At 40.7% G+C, this 25,748-nt stretch overlaps 1 protein-coding gene across 1 annotated transcript in view; it reads left to right on the top strand.

The window, feature by feature from the left end:
• The window catches only part of RSRC2 (arginine and serine rich coiled-coil 2), a 238,343-nt gene that overhangs the window by 12,778 nt on the left and 199,817 nt on the right, over window positions 1-25,748 (top strand). The window contains exons 2-4 of the mRNA XM_069214956.1: window positions 3,919-4,069; window positions 6,031-6,074; window positions 17,561-17,742. Of these exons, the coding sequence (XP_069071057.1) occupies window positions 3,919-4,069; window positions 6,031-6,074; window positions 17,561-17,742 (377 nt within the window). The remainder of the gene's footprint in view (window positions 1-3,918; window positions 4,070-6,030; window positions 6,075-17,560; window positions 17,743-25,748) is intronic.

Below are 25,748 nucleotides of genomic sequence, written 5' to 3'. Positions count from 1 at the left end.
TGTTTTTCATTGGCTGCTGTTTGAGTAGTAAAGAACTGAGGAGCGTAATCGGAGCCTCCGGTCCTGACATAAAATCCCACAACACTAACAACTCCACTCACAAATACCCACGGCACTCGCTTGGATGTTGAAACATCATTTAACAATCCATGCTGTGTATTGTCATCTGCTGCTTTCTATCAACACCAAGCTGTTGATTCACCTTACTTACCCTTTTGCTCTGCTTTCATTCCTGTATCCTAATAAAATTATGTATGCAACTCAAACATTTCTGTATAAATAGCCATATAATCAGTGCCACTTTAAATATGCGGCAGTCGAGCACCAGGTTATGCGGCAAGCAAAGACATAATATGTGGGTGGCATAATACAGAACCTTTTGTGATATTTCATTATTTTGTCATTTGCACTCATGGTAATACTGTCTGTGTAAAGGTTTCCCCTCAGTACCAGTTTAACAACCAAAAATAGAATTTAACCTTTGCAAAGGGCTTTCAACAGTGCACAAACACGTCACAAATTGTTTGGTAACTTTTGATTCATGTGAGCTAGAAACAAAACATTTTTTGTTAAAATCAGCAGATTATCAACAGATGAATTGCGTCGGATGCTGCAAAACTATATGCAAAGAAAGCCGCAGAACGCATACTTGTAGCAGCCCTGCTTACAACCCAGTTCCTTTGGGCTGCACTGGTTTTTCTTAAGGGCACGGAGCAAGAAGCTTTCTTATCTGTTAGTAATACGTTAGCATTCCCATGTAACATTACGTTAACTCTTACAATGTTACCTTGGTTACTGTGGCAAAGTCTCTAAAACTGTTGAATGGGCACACACTTTGCTGGCACAAACAACACGTGTCCTTTCTCCATTGCTTTCTTGCTCTGCTTTTTGTTAAATTAAATTGCAATGTTTTAAAAAGAAGGTGCTTTGTTCTTAATCTCGCAGAAATTTTGACAGTTACGTTAGCCTTGATAGTGGATGTAAATGTAGGTAAAACCAAAGTTGTTTTAAAAAATATATATATATATATTCCATCGTCCCAGGATATTGTGTGAGAAATGCAGTTTTCTCTTTGACTCCCTTGTGGGTTGAAATCTTTAATTGAATCTGTGTGTCATTAGGTTATTTGTGGTGTGTGGACAACATACGCACACACTAGCGTAGATTTAAAGCAGCCGTGGTGGCTGCACAGAACGTTACATCATATAGTAAATTGTCACAGTGACAATGTGTGATTTAGCCTTTAAAATTGTATGTTAACCCTCTTTATAGAACCTGAAATAGGAAGTATATCTGTGTACATCTTTTTAGGTCGAGCGTTCGACGTGTTGCATACTTATACTGTGAAGAACAGCTATTTGATTTGTTAGTTGCAGTGTCCTTCAAAAATCCTTGCTTGCTAGTGGTCAGTTCTGCCTCTTTGTCCTGCCTTTTTTCACTTTGGGAGCAGCACAAAGTACTGTGTGAATACGCTATGTCCTGATTATCTCTTCTGTAAGGGACTTTTTTTTGGCATTTGCCTGTTTCACCTCAACAGTGTGGGTGCTTCAGTCCCTCCTCCCCACCAGCTCCCTCTGCAAACCTAATAAAACCAGAGGGGGGCTTTTCCAGGGCCAGCTCGCTCTTGCTGTCTTCCTCTTGTTGTTTTCAGTCTGTCTGGCAATAAAAGTCCAGTCAGTAATTTACAATGCTAAGATCTCTAAGTCGAGCAAACACCATACCATTGCATTCCAAATGCTTGTTTTTTCTTGTAATTTGTGTGGCAAGAAAAGTCAGGTTAGAAGTTTACAACACTAATAGCTCTAACTCGAGCAAATGAGAGACCTGTTGCATTGTTTTATTCCTGCTTTCACTCTGCTTTCTAGGATTATCAGAAGCATCTTTATATGAAAAACGCTTCACAAAGGCACGCGCATTCTCCGAGCTCATGAGGGGGCACTGTTTATCCTCCCTGAGAGCGGAATAGTCACGTCATTCAAGCTGATCCTGAGCTGGGATAATAATTTTGTGAATATTTTTCACTTACTTTGCGAACGCACGTTGGTCTTCTAAGTGAGGATGGGGCGGTGTTTGTTCTATTCACTATCCCACATCTGGCCCCCTCCCTCTTGTTTTACAATCCTGCCTCCATTGCTTGCGAGGTTACAGAGGAAGCCGGGGACAGTCTGACTGAGAGCACTCCCAGCTCCCTTGTGAGGATCAGCTTAACATGGTCCCGCGCGCTTTCTTCAGATGTGGAAGCCAGTGCAGCAAGAGTTTACAGGGAGTTCTGGGGCAAAGAGAATCCTGGCTCCTCTGACCACTCTGTACAGCAGTTGTCTACCTTTCTGGTTATGTTTATTATCTTCAGTTTGCTGTTCCCACGGAGGGTACAGTACCAACACATCAAGACAAAACACAAACTGGTTTTGGAATCACTGCTAATTGTCTTACAAAATGAAATCACTTCTAGAACTGATTGCATAAATAATATTTAAAGGGTCTGTGTGTGTGTGCTTGACATGATTTGTGTTTGGGTGGGTGTTTATATGGTTTCTTTGTGTACCTGTGTTTTGTGGGGGGTGTCTGTGTTGGAGGGAGAAGGGGCTGCTTTAATTTATCTTACATTATCAACATGCAGACTATTCTCAGCCCTCATGCCCCTCGCTAAACAAAGGCATACAATACCACACCTCTCTTATGTTAAGATGGAAGGGGCTCATGTATTTATTAGCAGCGAGTATTTAAACGCACATTTAGGGCTGTGTTTCATGTTCATTGCTGGTGGAAAGAGGAATACAGGATAAAAAGCTGGCCCAGCTTTGAAAGATGCCATACAAACCTGAGTCCTGCATCCTCCAGGAAGTGTGCTCTACGAACCTTCACAATAATCAGTGCTCAGTGGGCCCCTCAAGCCTCTAAACCCCGGGGCCACTGCACCTGCTGCACACTGAAATCTACTCTCCTTTTGGTCAATGGCACAATATTCACAAACCCCTGGGGAGCCATGGGGGCGCGCACACTCCGCAATCACTCCAGTGGGCACTAGAGGTTGGCGAGTCAAGGAACTAAAAGAAATAGCAATGCCCCTTGCACCACGGGGCATGTAAATAGTTTATCGAACGTTGATTCAAAAATATCATGAACTCACTTCAAAACCCAAACAACAATATTTAATTAACACACCGAAGGTGTTTCACATTAGAACATCGATTATATCAACACATTGATAGGCACTTATCAAAAGCGATAGTTTTCATGTCCCCCCCCCCCCCCCCCATACCCCCCCCCAACCCTGGTTTAGCTGTTTTTTTTTTTCTTTTTCATGTTATCAGGTTTCTTTTTCGGCCAGATGAATGTCGGCATAGGAACAGATGATTCCCCACACAAAATACAAACATGTTTGTCAGAACCTCCATAGTTACTTATATGCTCTTTTGGTCTGTAGTGCTTTACAATTGTTGCTGAACACAATTTTTAGGTTGAGCATAGCAGCGTGCAAACGGGCTGTCATTTATTCATATATATTGAGTAAACATGATCGATAAAAGACTAACACAATCCTGTGAGTTTCCTTTTTACTGTGTTTATGTTTAATTCGTTTAGCACCAAGACGATTTGGTTATGCAACACTTTGTAAGAAATAACATATTTGAGGATCAGCTAAATGTGAATCATGTGGAATTTAGAGAGTTGTTTGTTTCATCGCTCTTTCTGCGCCCGCTTCGAATGTAAACGGAAGTGCTTCAGTTATATGCAGTTCTAATGGAACTATGTGGCAGGAAAATACCAAATTATAAGGCAGGGTTGACCACTATATGTCAAGAAAAGTCCAGTTATCAATTAACAATGCCAATAGCTCTAACTCAAATAATTGCGAGACCTATTGCATTGCAAATGCTTGTTTATGGTTATTAATAACGCTGTTCTGTTATCTAGGCCAGTGATTCAGACCGAGATACAGTAACCCCAGACAGGACGTCCCCTGAAAAAAAGAAAAAGCATTCAGATCCCTCCAAATCACCTCGATCCTCAAAACGTCATTATTCAAGATCTCGGTCACGGTCAAGGGAACGAAAACGGAAATCTGGTATGAATTGTGAATAACTTGATGCTTTTCTTGGACTTCACACAGTCAGTTTCACAAAATTATGTTTTTGAGCGTATTGAGTCTGTCTTGCTCAGTTTGTCAGAGAAATTGTACTTTTCTTGCTGTGGTTTGGTAAGATAAGTCATTTTTCGTTAATTATTTCACAAACATGAAATGCATGAAATTAAACGGGTATGTTTAGCTGTAAAAGGAAATGTTTGTGTCGTTTTTTAGGTTGAGCGTGCAAACGCTTTTTACCCTTTGTAAGTATTGTGGACTTTTTACCATGCCCACCTCACCTCCATCACTTTCACTAGTTTGTGGGCTTGCCTTTTAAAAATCCTTTGTTATGATTGGTAAATGCTTTACGTTTGTCAGTCCTTGGGGAGGTTTTGGTACCACCTTGCAGGCTGACCCTGTTACATGGATAATTGCATGATTGCCGATATGTTTAACTGGGAGCGAACTTCTTTTTCCTTTTGTGTCTCCCCTTTGTGCTCATGCTCATTGCGCTTTGAATCAGCTCACTTATGTTAACTAATGTTTTACTTTTCATTTTAAAACTGTGGCAAGAAAAGGCCAATTAGGAATTTGCACCACCAATAGCTCTAGCTGGAGCAAATGCGAGACACATTGCAATGCAAATTCTTGTTTTTTTTTCGTTTTTTTTAATGCTCGCTGATTTCAAAGCGGTCACTAAGAATCATTTAAAGTGTTTTTGCTCCTTGATGGCTGAGAAGGGAATAGATGATGGGACGAAACTACCGTTTTTTTCCCCCCTTGATTTGAGGAAGCGTATTGTATCACTGAGCACGTAGGTGTGACTGTGTTTTTCACTTAATTCTGTGAAAGGTGGTGGGTCTAGAGGCTTTTATCTGTGCTGTTTAAGGGACATCTTTTCCTTATCCCAGCTGTAACCTTTCGTAATTCATTTGGTCTTTTTGGAGCCAGTCAAGACAGCTTTGTGGAGTCAAGATAGTATTTGAGTTATCTGACCAGAGTAGTGTTGGCATATTGTAGCTTTTTATTGATCCGAAATAGTCATGAAGCCGATTCTTCCCAGTACGACTGCAGAACTTGCTGCCAGGCTATGAACTTCGAGCACCCATACCCCTGTCCTTCACCAAAACGAGCAGAGTTGAAAGCCATTTCCAATTTGTTTGGATTAAATTGTAATCTTTGTCTACTGGGAAAAGAGCCTGTGTTCTGACAAGAAGTCGGTCCTTGTCTAGTTGAACGGAAGAGGGGGAACGGTCAAAATGCTACTTAACTGTTCAGCTATGGGACTGGATTTGAGCAAAGAGTAATTCAATTTTCAGGTTTCACTAGGAAACAGCATACGTTTTTAGGAAAACGAATCAGCTAGCCATCTCTTCTCTTTGGTCCCACCCTGTGCAATCATGCACCAAATGGCACTGTTGTGAGTTAGCATGAGAGATCAAGGAAATAATCTTTGGTGGTGATTTCTGTACTCTTACTCTTAGTTCTAGTTCACTCAGTCAGTCACTCCACTGTTAACCTTTCATGATGAATAAAAAACATTGGGGAACAGAGCTGATGGCAGAAGAAGAGTTCAGTGCTTTAGGGAGGGGATGCTTGCCCTATGTCTCTGAGGAGGAGGGAACGTAGAGCAACCAATTACTTTTTGATAAACATATTCTGGTCCTGCTTGCGATGCTGACGTTTCCAACCAGATGTCAAAGAAGGAGAGCTAGAACAAAGGATAGCAAATCATCGTGGTAGCATTATTTTCCCTTTTTCACAACTCGCATATTGTGAAAAATGCATTCATGAGGGGTCAGGGAAAGTGGCATTCAGCCATTTGACGTGGTCCGGAATTATCAGAATCATATATCTTAAAGCCTATGTTTTACCAAACTTGATATCCTGTAACTTATTTGTATACTGTAATAAGCAGTTTTACATTTATTTGTGATAGTTTGCTTTTTGGTATTTCACAGATCATGAAGGACGAAAACGCAGAAGTCGAAGCAGGAGCAAAGAGGTAATTAATATTTTGTAGGGTATGAATAATTTCATTATTTTGTTTGAAATTATGTGTATTGCAAAGTGGTAAGTACTTACAATGCACTCACTATAAAATACATATTTTAAGCAATTGATTAGTGTAAATTGGTGCTGTAGGCAAAGTGCATTTTGAACGTCATAAAGGAAAAGTTAAGCTGTCCGTATGGTGGCCCTTGAAACTAGTTTGATTTGATACAAATCTTAAGCAGTAAAGTAGACCATAAGGCTCAGAAATGAATTATCTAAACTTATTAAATTGTCCTTAATCTCTAATTTTTTCTTAACTACCTTCGCAAACAAAAATAAATCTAACTCTTTTTTGCCCGTTTGTAATTTTCCGACCATCATTAAAATTGACATTTTTTTGTGGTGATCGTGCTAATGTTTAACGGTAATTTGACAAATTGACATTTTTTCACAGACCAATGTTCTGGCACCCATTGTTTCTTGACCTGCATTCAGAGACAGTATTTTCACGTTGCTTGTCCCATGGGCATTGCTTGTCCAATAGTTTAAAATATTGATATTAAGAACAGTCATTTAGGTCCTTCAACCACTCTTTGTGGTGCACCTTAATTGCTACTACTTGTATGAAGGTTCCTCACGTTGCATCTTTTTAAACGGGATACTTACGTTGATGTTACATTGACAATGCACTTTGGTACATTTGTTTATTTCATCACAAAGACTTGAACTGGAATCAGATCTAGTTTGGTGATGACAATATTTAATTTAGGTGCGCTTTTATGAAAATGACTATTTTGCTTAGTTCTTATGATAACATTTCTATAATAAATCATACTCAGCGTGCTAACGCACGAAGAGACTGAACTGAAGACGCTGCTGAATCAAATAGCAAAATTATAAGCCTCCTTCACGAAAAGGTAACTATCAGTCATTAAAATTTTGGCCTTTTGAAACATAATCATTGTTTATGATTGGTCTGTTAAAAGTGTTTGTTGTGCGAGGTTGATGTTTGAGTTGCAATTGAGTGCTTTTTTGGGAAGACTTTCCAGAAAATGCTTCTATAAACATAATAAATGCATGATACATGAACTATGCGAAATGAAGACTTATTGCTACTTGGGGGCTCATTCTGTATGCACTTGTGTTTAAAGTGTATACATGGCGACCCAAAGCAAACAATTGAATTCCTGTCTTCAAATAGACTAAGAAAGTCTTCCTTTACACATACATTTTGCTTTCATTGCTGCAGGTAAATATCCTTACTAATTAGTTTCTGTGTACCATTTAATTGATGTATGTAGTGAGACAGGCTCGTTTAATAGTACTCTTTTGTAGCCCATAGATCCAATATATGGCGTGTTCATTGTAGTCGATTTACATATTTGTATCTGCTAAACTATTTTATTTGCTAGCCTGTACTGCACTTGCTTGTGCCCCTTTGCTGCAATAACTTGAGATTTAGTATTTTGTATTCTGCAATAGAAAAGTAAAAGCGTATGATTGCTTAATTTCAAAGTTATTATTATCTCGGTAAGTTGTTTGAGATCCCCAAATTCTAGTAATCCACCTTGACAATATTCCTTGGTTTTATTTCTAAGAATGATTTTCGGCCCTTGAGCACAGTGGGGCCACAAGACTCTGTGAGCTACTGTTTACTTACCCAGGTTGCTGAAAAAGGTCTTCTTATATTTAAACCAGTTACACTGGCTGGAGAAAATTGAAATACCCCCTCACATATGACGTTTGGCCACCTTTGCTTTGGTCTAGCTGGCCACAATCCCTTGCCTTGTGGTTTGCTCAAACCATTATCATTTTTTTGCTTTTCACCTGTATATGAAATCTTTGAAACTTCGAAAGAGGTTTATTTTTCTGCAGCTACATCATGGGATCCTCCTTCATATTCTCACTGTCTCCCTTTTTGTGGAGTCCTCAAACCCATCCCAAGATGAAAATAATTTTAATACTTCTGTGTTTGTTGTACCATATCCCTAATAGGTCTAATTCCGCTTTCTCTGGGGCACCATTGTTTGATTAGAGTAAGAAGTACTCAGTGTGCCTCATTTTATCAAGTCATCCTCATGATGGGTTCTCATGTTATTGTTTCCATTAATGCGTTTAAAATAATATCCTTGAGATATCGATATTCAAGCTGCTTCTCATACAGTTTCCCATCTCCAAATTTACCAAAATAAAATCCATATTATGTCCTTTTAAAATTGCCTCTTCCTGATGATAGATTGAGTAAATCACGTGAGAGCTTGTTAAGCAGACGATCAGATAAAAGAAACTGAATGCTGTATCCTGGCCTTTTTGTGAATTAGAGCATGGGAATTCACAAACGAGAAAGCTTTAAGAAGTGGGCTTCAGGATGCAGCGTGCAATAAATCATGAAAGATGTTGGCTACAAGTTTTAAAAGAATTGATCAACATCAAATAAAATGAAGAAAACTCTTGGGATGCTTTCAAAAATTTATGCTAAGTAAACATTTCTCACTCGAGCAAACATTGGTGCCCTAGAAAAAATGGAATTGGATAGATTTATTCAAACTGATCCTCCCTCTGTTTAAACCCATGCAGAAGTTGGAGCTTCCTCCTACATTTTGTAAGGAGAATGGCGATTTTTCCAAGTGGAATGAATAAAGACTCTAAATTTCATTAAAGACACGGAGGCTAGCATTGGCATTAAGCAGCAGTCCTTTAAAGAATACATAAGAACATTCCAGAATTAGAACCTTTTACACACATAGTCCTTGAACAGAATCCTCTTCTTTTAATTGCAAATCCAAGCTTCATCCAGTAAGTCCAGTTCTCACATCATCTGCCCAACACAGTCGCCATTGGTTACGCTCTACAAATCAAAACACAAAATATTAACCGCTTTTCATTTCAAATTTATACCTCAAATAGTCAAAAATCAACCTTATAAAACATACATTACAATATTTCCTCAATAATACATATACACACAACCAAATATTTTAACCCTTCCCTTTTTTTTTTTTTTTTCTTTTTTTTTTTTTTTAACTCAAAGGGTGTGGCAGGTGGGATAATGCTAGCCTCTGTTTATTTAATGAAATCTAGATTCTTTATTCATTACACTTGGAGAATCGTCATTTCATTACAAGACCGGAGGCTATCATTATGCATAGCACCACACCAGTCATATGCTCAACCGGCTTATAGTAATGTCTTACAAAAGTTTCAGGCCAATCAGCTGCCTTTAATATGTCTTTCAACCTACCACCCTTCCAAAATGCCTTACTGGTCATAGCAACTCTCTTGGAATGACGAGTGGATTTTTGTTAATATCTGCCTCTTGCACTGTCCATTTGATCCATCTAGCAATAGTTGCTGTTGTTACCCCCTTATAAGGCTTTACTAAAGAAATTCATAATTGATCCACTCCATCAGGTCTTGAGTTCCGGACTCATATTCTTTCATACATCGTACCACACAAAGTTCTTTACATGAGTCAAATTTCGATTTAAAAAAAAAATAGTTTCTGACTTTGTTTTAGTTCTTTTCATTATCTCAAAGGTTACCCCCAAGGGATTGTTATGTCTATTAGTTGCCTCCAAAGCTTTCACATCAGATATTCTGCGACAAAATATCAAGCAAAAACAAAGAAGCCAGCTTTATTGTTAACTTCCTAAGCGCCAAATACTTATTTGGCCCTGAAACAAACAGAGTACTCTGTTCACATCACATTAAACCTCGTACCTCTCCACAGGTAGTCTCCTCAACTTGATGCTTTTCATAACTCTACAGACCAAAACATTATTACTTACACTACGACCATCAAGATTATAGCCCGCAGAAACTGCTGACCTATAACAATTAACGGTCCAGTAAGACAATCCTCTCTCAAACTGTTTTACTAAATAATTCACTACATTTACAACAGGTGCCTCCACGAAATCCAAACCCTTTCAAAACTCCAATAAACCCACACATTACAGATTCCCTTATAGCTGCGTCTGGTGCCCTGGGTCCAAGACTCCTGGAGCAACTCCACAGTCTTTCCCGAAAGGCCTGACGCAGCAGAAGATTTTCTGACACTCTCCAGACAAGAAGGTTCAAAACTCCCGACTCTACCATGGGATGCTCTTCTCCATCCATGTTTTCCAAAAGACATGCCCTCTGTGGCAAAAAGGAATCTTAACATGCCAAGTCCAACAACATTGGGAACCACACTTGTGACACCCAAATCGGAGTCACCAGCACCTACTGTGACCTACTTTTCTCCTCACCTTCTGCAGAACCCTCTTAATCAGCGCAAAGGGGAGAAATACATATGCTCTCAAGCATATGCTGTCGTGTCCTGCTGAAAAGCGTCCACAGTCGAAGCTCCTGGATCCAGAAGCAAATTGTAATACCTCTGAATCTGGTCAGTTAATCTGCTGGCAAACGGGTCTACCTCTAAAGGACCCCAAAAATTGTAATCTTTGCAGGAAGTATTCTCTAAAAAAAGATAATCCGAAAAATACTACAAATATCTTGAATTCCAATCCATAGAAACATTGTCTTTCCCAGGCAGATATTCTGCTCTCAAGGTGATTTTTTTGCTCTAGACTAAAAACCCAAAGTTAATTTGCTAAATCAGAAAGAGCATTGAATCAAGACAGCCCCACCCCCAAATCGATTTATAGAAGCCGCTGCATGAACATAGTCCATCTTCAACTGAACTGAACTCTGCTGTTCTTCAAAACATTTTTTAAACTCATGAGCGCATATGGAGCAGCCATTATTTCTCAACAGTTGAAATGAAGATTCCTTTCTGCATCTGACCATAAACCATGGTCTCCTGTGCACCCAAACGGGCTCCCCAACCTGAAAGACTTGTATCTGACTCCAAAACTAAATCTGGCATGTATCCAAAAATGGCACGCCCATCGCGGGCGTCTAGATTGTCCAACCACCAAGTTAATCCCTCGTTTGCCTCCAAATCCAGACATACTTTGTCTCCATACCACAAGCCTGACTGAAGGACTCTTGCCTTTATCCTTTGGAGAACATGATAATGCAATGGTTAAGGAAACACAGCCTGTATTGGTGACAACAACAATCTGGGCAATCTCACAAGCTCTCTGAGTTAAACTTTCCTTCTTGTTCACCTTTTTTACTGGTAAACAGAACATAATCTTCACATCAAACAGCATCTATTGAAAACCCTAGGAACTCTAAACTTTCAGATGGAGTCAAAACTCGCTTCTCTAAATTCACTAAGAAACCCAAAGTCTCCATGAGCTTCTGTGTCAACTGCTGATCCCTGATGAGCTGATCCACACTCTGAGACATTATCAAAATGTCATCTAAATAAACAACTAATCCCACTCCTCTTTTCCTCATAAAAGAAATCCCTACTGTCATGACCTTGGTGAAACACCAAGGAGCTGAAGCTAGACCAAAGGGAAGACAACAAAACTTAAACATCTGACCTTTCCACTGAAATTGAATAAACCGGACTGTCCTTCGACATTGGGATAGAGAAGTAAGCATCTTTGGGGTGCAACTTCTCCAACCCATTGTTCTTTAACAGCATGTCCCTCAAAAGATGGATACCCTTCATCTTGAAATATCTGTATACCAGAAATGTGTTCAAATCCCTTAAATTTATAACAGATCTCATCCCTTCTTTTTTTCCTCTACTAAGAAAAAAGTGCTTAGAAACACATCTTCCACTCCTACTGAAGTAATTGCCCCCTTTTTTTTAAGACTTGCAATTTCGTTCTCTACTACTAACTCTTGTTCAAAAACTATTCCTTTTTTATTTTTTTTGCATTTGTATAGAGTTTCCAAACATACTATTCTGTAACCTTGAATAGTTTATAAAACCGAAGGATCTTGAGTAATCTCTTCCTATTCTTTCCTGAAGAACCTTAAATGACCTCCTGTCTTTTCTTGGCTAACAAAAACAGAAGTAGTCGGTGTACTTACTTTGAAATCCTGATGAGCTTTGACCTCAAGCCCTGTTTCCTCTACCTCGCTGAATTCTACCCCTTTGAGGGTAAAAGTTGGAGTTTGCATCTCTTTGGTAAGTTCTTCCTTCTCTCTGACCAAAATGGGACTTTTGAAAACCTCGGCCGGCAGATAGTCCCCTTCTGCCGGGCTTTCCAAAAAAAATACACCCAATGAACATTCTACTCCTATTGTATTGAGCCTTACCTAAAGCGATAAATATAGATACATACTTTCCTATACGTTCGTCAAACAATAATCCTTTCGGATCATCACTGGTCTCCTTGGCTACTAAATCTCTTCATTTATGATTTTCATTAGAATTGCTTTTCGTCTCTCAGCATTAAGTGCTGCGTTAGCACTACCTAACAAAATCAAGGCTCCTTGACTCCACCCCCTTACCAACTCAAGATCCAGAAAAGTCTCATTTATATAGGCCTCCTCAGCCATATCAAGAATCCGTGCCAGCTGACCTAAGACTTTGTTTTGCATTTGCTGCAGAGACCTTTAAAGTCTCTTTCTTGGATCCCTTCCCATTTTAAATAAGAAAGTAATCCATTTTGGATACACCTTTGGTGTAAAACAAACTTTCCCCTCAACAACTGTTTTCTAATTCTTTGCCTCCAAAATATTTCTAACATCTTATCCAACAGAGTTCTAATCCGTTTTTTTAAATAAACTGCGCCATGTGATCCAACAGTCACCATTCTGCACTCCTAGGATGGGGAATATCTCAAGGAGAAAACATCTCACCAAGAGGATATTTAATTGCATCCTTAGATGTGGAAGGACCCTCATCGGCATCAAACAAATCATATTTATCCTCACCATCATTAACCAGATCCAAATTTTCCTCTTCCTTTCCTGAAAGATATTTTAACCCAAATTCATTCTTCTTTAAACTTGGATCTTTTGTGCCGGTCAGGACACCTTTCTTTCCTCTTGTGTCAGAAAGGACACCTTTCATACGTTAGGTTCTTTGAGCAACAACTCTGTCTGAACCTCTTGACTCCTCATTCAAATGCTTAGTCTTCATTTTTTTCCTTACCTTGCTTCACTACCTTGTCAGCTGCAGCATCATTCGACAAAGACCAAAACTCATTATCTGAACATACCCTTTTTTTATTCTGAACCCTAATCTTGCCAGTAGTCTCCTGAATAAAATTCTTCATTTCAGTTTGAAGCTATTTCTTAGTTGTCTCCTCACTTATCTTTCCCATGGGAAACTGCACTGTCTCTACCTCAGTACTGGACATATTAGAAAAAAAAGCTATAACAACCACACGTATATCAAATAAATAAAGAAATCTCTGCAAGAAATACATTTTCCTCTTGCAGACCAATATGAATTGGATAACACTGTGAGGTAAAACACTATCAACTAATTAATCACAATGACATAACCATAAGAAACGCTACTATGCGCTTCATATTCACAAATCAGTACTGGCCAAAACTAAAATGGCTGCCAAATCTTGCTAGAACACAAGCTGTCACTACTAACAGCTTTTCTCTAATTTACCAGAGCACACCGGCTGTACACGTGCGAGCGATTCACAAAAGATGTTAGTGATGCGTTGAACACTGCACCCGAACTGAAAACAAAGATCGAAAGATATTTAGAGGTGGCAGATGCAAGCACCGTGCACGAGCGACTACTTTTAATGGTATGACGTTATCCAACAGTCATCTAAAGTTGCGGTATGCGGCCTAACGCAACCGCCTTCAAAAGTCACAAAAACAATTTATCAAAAGAAACGAACCGCAAGGAATTGTAACCTACTCAATATTAAACTAACTAAGAGTATTTAACCCTCTGTAAACCCAAATAGCAGTAAAGTACTCCTAAATCATACAAGAGACACACTCAGGTTAAAATCATGAAAAATCAAATCCTAAAAAGCGTACAGATCCACACAAAATAACATTAAGAAACTGCCATTTATCTGTTCAGGAGCAGCAATTTGAAGAGAAAGGATTCTGTTCAAGGACTTTTTGTGTTTAGGGGTCTCATTCTGGAATGTTATGTGTTCTTTAAAGGACTGCTGCTTGGAGTGGCATTAAAGGATGTTAATGCATAATGATAGCCTCAGGTCATGTAAAGAAATGTATTACTGCGTGTACAGCATTAGCTTGGAGTTTGACCGTTTTCCAAGCTCTTTTCTCCTGAAAGATACTTGGTATTCTACCTCCGTACTGTTTCCCTGAGAATGTGTGCCTCTTTTCTCCCAAAGGTAATTTGTGCCTTTTGCATTAACTATATTATTTCGGTCCTCTTGTTCATCCCTGACCAAACTCCCCCACCCCCCCCCAAAAAAAAACTCCTCCGTGGGAACCGTTGATAAGGGTGTTTAAAACACTAACTTGATTAGTTAAAGAATATGCACAGAACAGTTGTCTGTGACTTTTGCATCTATCTGCAAGACTTCTTATATTAAAAGGTGGTCCGTACGCGCATCATTTTCTGCTTTGTTTTAAAGTAGCACCTTTCCGACGGATTTTTCTAGTGGACCATGCAAAAACTTACTGGGTTTAGAGCCTACCCACAGCTTACTATTGGTTGGCTTTGTCACTTTAATTTTCTTGTTTATTTGATGTTTCATTTTCTTGTTTATTTGATGCCTTGCGTTCCTCTTCTTGCCGTTGTTCATCCCCTGGGGCATAACCTCTTTATACCATCCTTTTGTTTAATTGACTTGTATCATTCCACTGCTCACATTTGGGGAGCCACTTTCTTTTTCTTTAAGAACTCCATGAGAATGTATGTGTGTTCAGGATCTTTCACTCATGTACATCTTACTCTCCACCAAATCCTCCCAGCCCCCAATTGAGCATTGTGTTGTCCCCTCCCCCCTTTACTTTATCTTGTGTACTCCTCCTTATTCCACCCCTGCCGATGTCAGTTTACCATATCTAGCTTCCAAAACTCTTGCCTGAATTCTAGGAAGTTGAGCAGATGAGCCCACATTTCAGAACTCTGGTATCTCCGGTGGTTTTTGGGGAGCAGAACATTTTAATATCTACCGGATAGGATACTCTGTTGTGCACTGGCAGGCAGGGTACTCCATAGTTATCAGTGAACATTCTTTGCGAAACAGATACGGATATAAGTGATAGTTGTTAGATATGTTTCAACTATTTTTGCATATCGTGCAGATTACCGAATATACTTCTAATACATGTCAGTGCTTAAGTAAGACCACTAACCTTGACATTTATTCCAACTACTGGAATTTATTGCCGGGATGTAACGGTTTGCACTTTTCTTTTGAAATTGCAGATTTCTAAACCGATATCTGGAAAAGGTTATATAAAAGATAATTTTCCAAATAAACTGATCTGTCACTGCAGGCAATATTTAATGTTAAAACGGACTGCCGCACAATCCTTTGAAGAGGACTTTGGGGTGGGCTGGGTAGATATACGAGTAAGTATTTTACCGGCCTCCATTTATCCTCTGATTACCAGGCAAGTCAAAGTTCAGTTCTATGCTCTCATATCTTTTATCTCGTTTCGTAAAAGGAGTTGTTTGAACTCTCTTGGGCCTGCACAACAAACGCTTTATTCCCATGTTGTGACAACATTTTTACAAGTTTTAAATTTTCTCCTTCCTTAAAGTACATAATATGTATTATCATATTCCTGTTAAATCAGTCGAGTAGAGGTTTGAAACAGACCGTTTTTTCCAGTTGCTGAGAATTCAGGAGCATATATTATTCCTCACACGTAAGCCTGAGCAGTTTGGGCATTAAAGCCAAGTTACATCATGGCATATTTAAGGGTGTCACACTTTCATCACTCGAATTATTTTTCTAAGAGAGATGCACATTTTTATTAAACCAATGTCTTCACATATTTTCATTGGTAGGCATAATGGTACGAGGTATAGCGCATGACTTCAAAGCCTGTTTGCTTTAGAAATATCTTAACGAGGGTCGTAGTTGGTGGTAGTCTATGTAACAGTCTACCCGTTAATCCTACAATTTGCAGGTTCACAGCATCGGTTTTTGTAGTTGTAGATCACATGTTGCGCACTTCACTGCCATCTAGTGTTGTATTCGAAGTATTGCATGTTGTTTACTAGTTAGTCTCCGACTTTTCCTGAAATTAAAAGCGTTTTACCCATTCTTTATGTGTGTTTACGTTATTTCAATAATTATCGGAACAATTTCATTCAGTTTAGGCAGTCAAACGTGTTTTGAAACAGTTGTATCGTTCAGGAGATAAATGAGACAAATCATGGACTCGCTGGTGCAGATCTCGAAGCCACGTGGGGGAACGGGAAAATACGAATCCATGTGTGGCCTTTTTAACTGTGGCAAACGGTGAAGCAACTAGGATGTAGACAAAGATTGGCGATAGAGAACGAAGTAAATGGTTCATAGCCTAATTTCACTAACAACGAAAGGTCCTTATCAGAAAGCAAGCACAATGTTGATCTACAAACTGTAAACAACTAAGAATTTATAGCTCTGCACCCGACTTCAAATGTTAAGTAGGAGCCGCATAGCATTGGTCATGTAAACAGTAGTGTTATTCAAAGTGGAGAATACATTATTCTGAGTCAGTAATTACCCTAAACGCAGGTGTAAAATACAACAGTTGTAAGTGTCGAGTGATAAGGCTCGTGTGTATTATTTGAGGAGCAGTATATTATATAGTAAAATAGCAGAAAAAATATTTTAATTCTGTTATAACCTAACTGTATTGTGGAGCAAAAGCACCTGCTTTTAAGTGGAAGCGGCAGTTGGTTTTTTTGCTCGTAATCTGTAGCCTGGTATTTTCCTGAAAAATCACAATTTAATATTTTTTCTTTGATACATTTGAGTCTGTTTTGGTTGTTTATATTTAATCAAAACGACAGCCATGAGCTGACCAATTTTTTGGTGGGCAGTCTTTCTTATTCTCCAATGAATTCTATGGCTCTTCCAAGGTGGATTTAATAATGCACATTTGTATGAAAACTGCCTGCAAGGTATTTTTCATGATTACTCTGTGAAGTGAGTTTTCACTCAAGGGCGCTTAATTGCCTTAAGAGTGGACTGGACACTAGTTTTTTTTTTTTTTAGTTGCAATACTTAACTGGTGTATTGGGAAGGAAACATTTAAGGTCTGATTACGACCTTGTCGGAGGGGATTACTTCGTCCCAAATGTGACGGATATCCTGCCCGCCGTATTACAAGTTCTATTGTATCCTATGGCACTTGTAATACGGCGGACGGATTATCCGTAACATTTGGGACGGAGTAATCCTATCGGTCAAGGTCGTAGTCTACCCCTTAGTGTTGATAAATCCAATTCCCTTTATTCTTTCAAACTCCATGCAGTTTGCAAGTTTTTCCTTTCCATGTATACTCCTTTTAAGAATATGCAACTACTTCACTGGAGAAATGGTGTTGTGAAACATTGGCATCTCTTATCTTCGCCCCCAAGGTTACTAATGTTCTTCACAACATATCATTCTTATTTGTCGATACCCATACTAACTCTTTTTGTTGCACTATTTTCCTGAAAGAACCACATTCTTCTTAAAACAGGCAAGAAGACGCGAGAAATATTTAAAAAAACACAAGTCTGAAGACTACGATGAGAAGGAACACTTTTCTGAAAAAGGAAGAGAGAGATTGAGTTCCTCCGAAAATGGAGAGGAGAGGCATAAGCGCAAGGAAAAGAAATCCTCTCGATGCAGAAGTAGTTCAAGATCACGTTCTCATGAAAAGTAAGAATCTTTGTTTGGATCTCTCTAAATGGCTGAAATGAATTTACTTAATTTTTGTTCTTGAAGTATGCTTTTTGTTGGGTTTATCTGTTTTGTTTTAAGCATTGTATATCCGTCCATTAAGTAGCTACCCTGTGATTTTTAATGCATATACGTAATGGATAAATCAAGGAAAATACACTTGTTACGAACTACATAAATGCCACTAGGCTGCCTTTGGAGAGAATTCGATGACACTACTGTTCTGGCCTCCTTCATTCTGAATTGCTCGGGTGTGCCTGTAACAATATTCAGGTTTTGGAGTTTTCTCTGAGAGAACGTTGTCCTCCCTTCCCGCACTCACCTTGCCAGATGTATGCTCTCTCTTCCCTCCCTTCTCTCCCACTCACCACTTTCCAAGCAAGGTTTCTTTTTCCCCCTGCTTCACTTCTCCCCTTCTCAATCTGCCGTGTTGAAGACACCCACTCGGTCATGAGGCTATAGCTGTCCAATACTCTTCTGCCTCTCTGCCTTTTTTCAGCTGTCCTCTCTCTTCTCCCTGTCTGGCATGCCTCAGGTCTCCTCTCACTCTGCCGGGTGTCTAGCCGTCTCCACTTTGTCTGACTTGTGCTGTCCTCCGCCTGCCTCCAACCCCACTTTTGGTTTTATACCCACACTCCTCTCTCGCCACGGCTTATGACCACCCTCCTTCCTAGGCTTATTTCCTCCCCCTCTCTCTAGCTTATGCCGTTTACTTTGTCACACACCAACCTTCACTCCTGTTTCTGTTGAGCTTATGCATACCCCATAGCCTGGCTTAGGTACCCCCTACAGTCCTATTTCTAGCCTTAGTCCCTTCTTTCCTTCTCTTCCAGTCCTCCTGTACCTTCTTATCCCCCCTCCCTTCTCTCTCATTGGGTCTTATCCCCTGCTCTCTTCCCTCCCTCTTTTGGCCCTCCCTGTCGTGGGCTTTGGTCACCCCTCTTGCCTTCTTTTTTTGGTCCTATGTTATTCCTTTCCTTCTATGGGCTTATTACCCCTCCCTACTGTCCTAAGGCATATGCACTTTGCTTCCCTCCCTACCTCATAACGTCTTATGTTCATCTCCCTCTCTTCCAGACGTATGCCCCTCCATATTTGTTTGACTACTTGTCCTCATGTGGAGTTTAAGCCTGCACCCTCTTTCTAATAGCCCCATGCCCTATTTTTTTCCCCTTTGTCAGCCTTATGCCCATGCTGTTTCTTGCTGTCGATCTTATTCTCGCACCCTTCCCCCCTGGCATTTTACATATGTATGTATATGGTGCTTCTCTAATTCGGACACGTAGCCCAAGAGTAGCAGTATCAGGAGGCAGGGAATCCTCTCTGGTCATGAGGAGATCATCTACAGTGTGTAAGGTAACAGTCTCCATGCTACATCGTGATCTGAAGTCAGACTAGTAGTTGTTTGGTAGATGGTTAGCATTGATGTTATTTTGGAGTTAAATATATATATTTTTTCACTGAATTGTAGATGATTGGTGGTCTGGCAGTTTGTGTGGTCATCAGAATCTAGTGTAGGTTTCGTTAGGAATGGGAGGATCTGTCCTATCCTTGGAGCTTCTGTGAAGATGAGGACATTGGCAGTGGTACCCCAATTGTACCCCTCTGCTTCCTGGGCTTAGGCTTATTCCTTCCCTCCACCCTGCTGCCGGGCTAATTCCCTCTCTCCTCCTCACTCCCCAGCTGCCCGTGGCCCAGCCCCCTCATTCCGCCCTCCCCCCCCCACACACACACATTCTCCCAGGCTTATACACTGCCCTCCCACCCATGGATTACATCCGCTCTGTCCCTGCCCACGGGCTTATGCCCATGCTCCTTAAGTGCCTTCCTGCCTGTTCCCAGGTTTATGATCCCTCCTTCTGATCATATGCCTGCCCTACCTCACAGGCCGATGCCCTTCTGGCCCCTGGGCTTTTAGATGGCCCGCGGGGCTTTTAGCCTGCCTTCCTGCCCAGCCTTTAGCCAGCCCAGGGCATTTAGCACATCCACCATCTTTTGGACTCACAAACCACCATCCCATTCCCTCTGTGCCCAGGCTCATTACCCAACCCTCACTGCTATCAAGCTCATTACCCACCCCCTCCTTGCTCCCGGGCTCATTACCTCACACCCCCCTCTTCGCAGGCTCCTTACTCAACTGCTCCTAGGCTCATTACCCACCCCTTCCCTGTTTCCCGGCTCATTACTTGCCCCCCTCCCTGCTCCCGGGCTCATGAACCTCCCTGCTTCAGGACTTCTAAAATGCCCTCCTGCTCCATTCCTTGCTCCTGGGCTCATCACACTCCTTCGTGTCCCCGGCCTCATGGTCCTTCCTCCAATTTCCCTCCCTGCCCCCTTAGCTCATGGTACCTCCTTCCCACCTGCTCCTGGGCTCATGGCCCACCTCCTGCTGCACATGTAACTGCACCTAGGTCACCACCGATGTTCACACCAAGACTGTAAAAGAAACCTGAATGGCACCATTGAGTTTCACTGATGGCGTGTTTTTTGTTTAGTGTGTGTTATATTATTTTTGATACTGGAAGTTCTGCAGCTTATGCTTCTGCTGTGGAGTTGTTCGGGGCTACACCAATAGTGTGCCATAGAATGATTGTTATATTGACCCTCTGTGTCTTACACCTCTTGACTGGAGCTTCAGTAATCACTTTGTAATCCATTATATTCCAGAAGTGCACGTAAATTGACCTGAGAGTACCCACAGAGGATAACATTAGCTATGGTGCTAATCTTACAGAATATTTCGAGTGCACGAGCAGTAAAACTTTTGGAAGGTTATATTTTGGATACAAAAAGTGGTATCATTTTTAGGTCAAGCGCAGGGGCTTTGACCTGTTGTAAGTATTGTGGGCTTTTACCCACGCCCATCACTTTAGTTCATTCATGTACTTGCCTTTGAAAAATCACTTGATGTAATTGCTAAATGCTTTACTTTTATCCTGCCTTGAGGCACAACAGCGTGAACTCGATCAGCAGTATTGGTGCGCTGGTCACAGTGTTCACAGTTACCTAATTAAAGTCCTTTCTTGTGGCTCTCCTCTCAAAAACTTGAAATTGGGGAATGCTTTATGTAAAACAGAAATCCTCAAAGGAAAGTGGCTTTTCTGGCACGGCAGGAGAGCCGATATAGCAATATTCACTACACATGGGAAAACTCAACCCATAATGCTTTGCAAGCATTCTTTTTCACAACATTTTTCCCCATAATTCAGCCTGTGGTGGTCCCAGGACAATGGAACAACCACTAAAACGTTCAGCACAACACACTCTTTCCGTCTAGGCCATCTCTGGGTGCCCACACTCTGTTAGTGGGGGACCACAAAATAATAACCCCGCACACCATTCAGTGTCTTTTTAAGCTTTCTCATGGCTGGAACTTTTGTTTTACAGCTGGTAATAGCTTGTGTTTTAAGGGTCTTCTTTGTAATATCATTGCCATAGGTCTGCAACCCCTGAAAATGTGTAATGCACTACATTCTCTTGGGGGTAAATATATGGTTGCTTTGCATTACTTTTTGCCATTTTTTTTGTACTATTTATTGCAATTTTCTTTTTGTGTGGTTATGCCCTCTAGGGGCTAACTATATAGTTACATGACATGTTAATTACAAAAGCTATTTTCATTTTGGTGTCCTGTGAGGTCTGTTCTAAGCATTACAGTCATATCATGCAAAGAAACTTGCCCCATAATGGTTTGCAGGGCATTATTTTACAAATCATTTTTGCTCAACCTATGGTGGTCCTAGGACAATGCGAACCACCGTCAAAACATTGATCACAGTGTGCTCTGTCTACATCATCTCTCCGAAATAATAACCCCTCTCGCCATTCAGTGTCTTTTAAGCATTCTCATGGCTGGAACTTTTTCTAGGAGAAGACCTCCTACTCCTAAAAACACCCTCTAGGGGCTAAATATATGGTTACACCTCATTACTTTCTCCTGTTTAGTTTTTCATGGGGTTATGTTCTCTAGGGGCTACATTATGGTTACATGACCATGTTTATGACAAATTATATTTTTGTTATGGTGCCCTCTAGGGGCTGTTTTGAGCATTACAGTTTCTCAGATTGTTTTTATGATAAAGGTTTAAATGATAATTGTGTATGTTGTAATTATCTCTCCTTGTTACAATTAGGACCATAATTCAGGCCAACTTACATCCTTATTGCACTATGACTGAACACTTGATATGTTTGGACAACCCTTCTAGTTTATTTCTCCTCTTTGGCTGTCTTGTGCCCTTTTTGGGGGGGATTGTGTTAGCCAGCCAGCATCTCTGATGGTGGGGTGGTGAAAGTGTTATTCTGTTGGAATTAGCATAGCAGATTTAAATCGGGATGCTAAATGGCAACACTTTCATTTTTTGCTGTAGATGTAGGAAGAAGGTAAATGGAAGTGCTTTAGTTATGTGCAGGACCACTGGAATTATATGGCAGGAAAAGATGAAATTGTGAGGTAGGGTTGACCAATTTATGTGGCAAGAAAAGTCCATTTAAGCAGTAACTCAAGCAAATGTGAGACCTATTGCATTGCAAATGCTTGTTAAAAGTTTCAGTAGTGACTGGAAATTGATGATGTTAACTGTCCTAGTGTGTCTGGGATTCTAATGCGTACCTCACATTGGTGTAAGCCATTACTACCATTAATGCTTACCCTCAAGATCTAGAGGGTCAAGATCCCAAGTGGAGCAACTTGGTTGCCCAGTTGGAGTGCAGTAGTATTAGTGGTCCTGGGAAACTTTCAGCAAACCTAAAGGGTACTGCCCTGTTACCAGCGACTGCTTTATTCCCCAAAAAAGAACTCACAGAGCCCACGTTTTCCACCATTATTTACCTATTTAAATCTACTTTCTAAAGTAAACCAAGGTCATCTTCAGCCATTTAGATTCAGTTTCTGTTTAATCCAAAGACCTGGCACCTCAGGACCCAGTCTCTACTAGAGACTGTTCCCAAACAGGCCATAGCTATGAAATGGGTTTGTGTAATACCAGTCCACCTTGGACTAAAGGGACTAGAATACTGGAGTATGTAATCTGACTGTAAAGCATCCTCTAGAAAGACTCCCTAATCCCACTGCATTAGATTAGATAGATAAAAGTCAGGATGCTGTTAAGATGTTACCTAAGTACTTCAAGTACTTCCAGCTGGTCTTCAAGAGGTCTAGGACTTAATGAATGCGAGGTAAACTATTGTTTCTATCATGGTCTGAATAGCCCTAGTCCATCAAACAGCACATTGGAGCAGATACTGAATGATGTTACTGCGTAGGCATGCTTAATGGCTCGTTTCTTTGCTTGGGCCTTTCGCCAGCGAGGGTCCATCTATAGATTCAAAATCTGAAATTCACAGTTTACTGCTAGGTTGAAAAGGATCAAAACAGTTTAAACTGGGACATGAAGAGAAAAAGTTGAAGCTCGATCCTCAACTTTTGATTATTTTTTTGTGAAGTGGAGCTTACTTTGGCACAAAGTGCAGCTTCCCAAAGATTGCTTTGGTAGGTTTTTTGGGCAACTGGAAATATGCAGCAGAGGAGGACCCGATTATGCAGCAGGGTTCACAAAATTATGCAGCAATCGAAAGCAAATTGTGCAGCACATTTTGTGATAATATTACTTCATCACTGTCATTTTTACACCTGGAGCCCGAGAAAATATTTCACGTTAATTGATACCAATTTTAACATCCAAGTACAGCAATAAGCAACTGAAAGATGTGCAGCCAACCTTTGCCAAAAGCCTTCTGGCGGGCAGGAACATGTCACCATATGTGTTATAACTTTTGATCCGTTTGGGCTAAAGCAACACTTTTTTTTGTTAAAATCAGAAGATTATGCGACAGATGATGGATTATGTAGCAAATTCATAACTATGCAAAAATCGGCGCGGCTGCAGAATCACATAATTCCAGTGACCAAACGGTCACTGAAGTCGCAAAGAAAGTAACTTGTTTTCTCGTTGGAAGTTTTCCAGCATTTCCTGATTGCAACCCTGATTTTGACATTTATATATGTTATTTATTGATTGTGTCCCAAATAGTATTAAATGGTTATTTCAAGTGTTGACCCTCAGAGGAGCCAGTATGGCTCTGATTTAAGATTTTAATGTGTGAAAGTGCTTTTCTCACATTTTCTGACATGTTATTCTCTTTAAATGCCATCTCCCTTGTAAACTTTATCTTGTGCAACAGGGAATTGGCAATAAAGGATTGTAATGGATACCGTGTTTCGTGTCTGCCAGATTGCCACATTAGAAGAATGTTCTTTTTGTTTTAGAATGTCATGCAGAGCCCTAAAGGGGAGAGATAATTTGCTTACATGTGAGGATTTAGCTGAAGATGTACAGCACTCTAATACATAGGTTGAAGTAGGGACAGGGGCCTTTCCAATCCAAAGTGTTGCTGCTACCTCAAAAGACCACTAAAGAGGCAAAGCCAGGAGGTCCCATCTTTGGGACCTGTTGGCTTTGGCAATGTTTTTCAGCTATGATGTAAAGTATTCCCAATGCTGTAAGGCATAGCTAAAGTAAATAAACTTTTACAAAGGTGCTATGATGGAGCATTTGTTATATTGTGGAATACTCACCCCGCATGCCTACAAAATGACAAGTGTTTTATTTTTATTTTTAATTTGTTTTATTTAAGTACCGGTGGAAGTGAGCAACACAGAGGGCCCAGTTGGTGGGGGGAGCAACGGCTGAGTGAGGAGGGCGCAGGTGGGTGAAAGCAACATGAAGGGCAGTGGTGGGGAGGAAAAGTAACAGGTTAGAGAGTAACCTGGAGCGGGCTGTGCCAAAACACACATGAGAAAAAGCAACTGGAAAATATAGTGGGCGGGAGGAGGGCGGAGAAGCAATACAAGGTTGGGGTGAGAAGGTGAAGCAACATGTGATAAGTCAACATGTAGTGAGCGAGGAAAAAGTGTACTGGTGAGATGGAAAGCGACATAGCTGAGAGTAGAAGTGAAGCACAATAGGGAGCCAGATGGAAAATACATGCAATCTTGTGGCATTCTAAAGACTAAAGAAAAATGTAGATCCCTAAATGTGAACAGTGACAAGACACAAGTAAAGTGGCAATACTCCCACAAGTAAAGTGGCAATACTCCATGGTTGGGAAAGACACAAGATAGACTAAGCAAGCCATCAAATAGCTTAGAAATAAACAAATGAGCATGATAGGAAAATCTACCAGTGGTAACGAGGGATCTGCAAGCCAGTGCATGTTCTTGGTAAGACCACAATTTCTCTCTCAACAGACTGGGCATGTGCTGTTTAGTAGGCTTGATCTAAAAAGCATTCCCCAGTGGATGGAAAGCGGTTGCTGTCTAAAATGCACATCCCAATTTTATTCAGTTAATAAGCATACTCAATATATACCACTGATTTGTTGTGCAAAACTATCTGAAGTATTTCTTTAGGAACTTTGAATAATCACAATAGCATATATACCTTTTACATAAAACACATATATCTATTTTAAAAGTGGACACAGTGCAATTTTCAAAGTTCCTAGGGGAGGTAAGTTATTGTTAGTTCTTGCAGGTAAGTAAACCACCTACGGGGTTCAAATTGGGGTCCAAGATAGTCCACAGTTGGGGGTTCAGAGCAACCCCAAAGTCACCACACCAGCAGCTGAGGGCCGGTTCCAGTCTGCCAGCAGGTAGGTACCCGCGTCTTCGGAGGGCAGACCAGGGGGGTTTTGCAGGGCACCGCGGGGGGGGGACACAAGTCCACACAGAAAGTACACCCTCAGCAGCGTGGGGGAAGCCGGGTGCAGTGTGCAAACAAGCGTCGGGTTTGTAATAGGAATCAATGGGAGACCAAGGGGTCTCTTCAGCGATGCAGGCAGGCAAGGGGGGGGCTCCTCGGGGTAGCCACCACCTGGGCAAGGGAGAGGGCCTCCTGGGGGGCACTCCTGCACTGGAGTTCCGATCCTTCAGGTCCTGGGGGCTGCGGGTGCAGGGTCTTTTCCAGGCGTCGTGATTTTGGATT

Source organism: Pleurodeles waltl, chromosome 11 (genome assembly GCF_031143425.1).
Source record: "Pleurodeles waltl isolate 20211129_DDA chromosome 11, aPleWal1.hap1.20221129, whole genome shotgun sequence".
Taxonomy (NCBI): domain Eukaryota; kingdom Metazoa; phylum Chordata; class Amphibia; order Caudata; family Salamandridae; genus Pleurodeles; species Pleurodeles waltl.
The sequence above is the reverse complement of the archived record's forward strand: the minus strand, read 5'-3'. Positions and strand labels throughout refer to the sequence as shown.